General features: G+C 36.4%; 1 protein-coding gene across 1 annotated transcript; it reads left to right on the forward strand.

The window, feature by feature from the left end:
- The first annotated feature begins 283 nt into the window (after positions 1 to 283).
- HTR1F (5-hydroxytryptamine receptor 1F) lies at positions 284 to 1,384 on the forward strand. The gene has a single exon (XM_021689418.1). The coding sequence runs from the start codon at positions 284 to 286 to the stop codon at positions 1,382 to 1,384; it is 1,101 nt and encodes a 366-aa protein (XP_021545093.1).
- Positions 1,385 to 1,964: the final 580 nt, after the last annotated feature.

The following is a 1,964-nucleotide window of genomic DNA, read 5'->3' on the forward strand; positions in this document are numbered from 1 at the left end:
TTGAGCTGTATTTTAAGAAATGTTTTGAAAGTTATTATTTGTTACTGTTCTCATCAGAATTTTTTAATTAAATGAAAAGAAAAAGAAAATCTATAATCTAAACTCCCATTTTTTTTTAGTCCATAGAATATTCTGGGAAAACATACACATATACTTTTTAAAAATTTATTCTGAAAGGGAGAGAACAATTTTTGAAGACTTCTCTGAACTGATTTTCTCCTCTGTTACAGGTATCCATTTTTTCAGCTCTATTAATCTTTTAAAACAAACCAAAAAAAAAAAAATGGATTTCTTAAACTCATCTGATCAAAACTTGACCTCAGAAGAACTGTTAAACAGAATGCCATCCAAAATTCTGGTGTCCCTCACTCTCTCTGGGCTGGCCCTGCTGACGACGACCATCAACTCCCTTGTGATTGCTGCAATTATTGTGACCCGGAAGCTGCACCACCCAGCCAACTATTTAATTTGCTCCCTTGCAGTCACAGATTTTCTTGTAGCTGTCCTGGTGATGCCTTTCAGCATTGTGTATATTGTGAGAGAGAGCTGGATTATGGGGCAAGTGGTCTGTGACATCTGGCTGAGCACTGACATCACATGCTGCACGTGTTCCATCTTACATCTCTCTGCTATAGCTTTGGATCGGTATCGGGCAATCACAGATGCTGTGGAGTACTCCAGGAAAAGGACTCCCAAGCATGCTGGCATTATGATTACAATTGTTTGGATTATATCTATTTTTATCTCTATGCCTCCTTTATTCTGGAGGCACCAAGGAACTAGCCGAGATGATGAGTGCATCATCAAACATGACCACATTGTTTCCACTATTTACTCAACGTTTGGAGCTTTCTACATCCCATTGACATTGATTTTGATCCTCTACTACAAAATATATAAAGCAGCAAAAACATTATACCACAAGAGACAAGCAAGTAGGATTGCTAAGGAGGAGGTGAATGGCCAAGTCCTTTTGGGGAGTGGTGAGAAAAGCACTAGACTAGTCTCCACACCCTACATGCTAGAAAAATCTTTATCTGATCCATCAACAGACTTTGAGAAAATTCATAGCACAGTGAAAAGCCCCAGGTCTGAATTCAAGCATGAGAAATCTTGGAGAAGGCAAAAGATCTCAGGCACAAGAGAACGCAAAGCAGCCACTACCCTGGGATTAATCTTGGGTGCATTTGTAATATGTTGGCTGCCTTTCTTTGTTAAAGAATTGGTTGTTAATGTCTGTGAAAAGTGTAAAATTTCTGAAGAAATGTCAAATTTTTTGACATGGCTTGGCTATCTCAATTCCCTTATAAATCCACTGATTTATACAATCTTTAATGAAGACTTCAAGAAAGCATTCCAAAAGCTTGTACGATGCCGATGTTAAAGAAAGGTTATCATTAAAAGGTTGGGGATTTCTTGAGGGAAGTAACTAAATGGATGCTGAATAATAAAACATTTAAACTTTTAGAAGGAAATAAATTAAAACTGCTAAAATTATAAGAATATAATTTATATTTTAATAGCAACATGACTATAAACTTATTGAGTAAAAGATGTTTCTTTTGACCATCATTCTAGAGTACTCAAATGAGAAGATAATTTATTGTTTATAAGCAATACTTTGCCTATGCAATGTCCCTAACAGGCTAACTGGAAATATATATTATAATTACTATTATTAATAACAGTGATTTTCCAGGTTTATGGCTTATAATAATTATAGGAGAGTGTTCAATTAACATCTGTAATTTCTATATAATCCTATGGTTTTATTATATGATTCTGTTATTTTATAGGAAAGATAATTCACCACAAAGCACACATTTCTCCTACCTAACTATTCCTGTCCCTCTTCATCTTATCCTGGGAAAAACGGGAGGGGGAGGAACAAACAAGGACTCCTGGGGTTCCTGGCTGGCTCAGTCGGGAGGACATGTGACTCTTGATGTCAGGGTTGTGAGTCT

Source organism: Neomonachus schauinslandi, chromosome 1 (assembly GCF_002201575.2).
Source record: "Neomonachus schauinslandi chromosome 1, ASM220157v2, whole genome shotgun sequence".
Classification (NCBI taxonomy): Eukaryota; Metazoa; Chordata; class Mammalia; order Carnivora; family Phocidae; genus Neomonachus; species Neomonachus schauinslandi.

What these genes read in the sequence shown, in the direction of transcription:
- HTR1F (XM_021689418.1), top strand. Translation starts at nt 284, where the DNA reads ATGGATTTCTTAAACTCATCTGATCAAAACTTGACCTCAGAAGAACTG.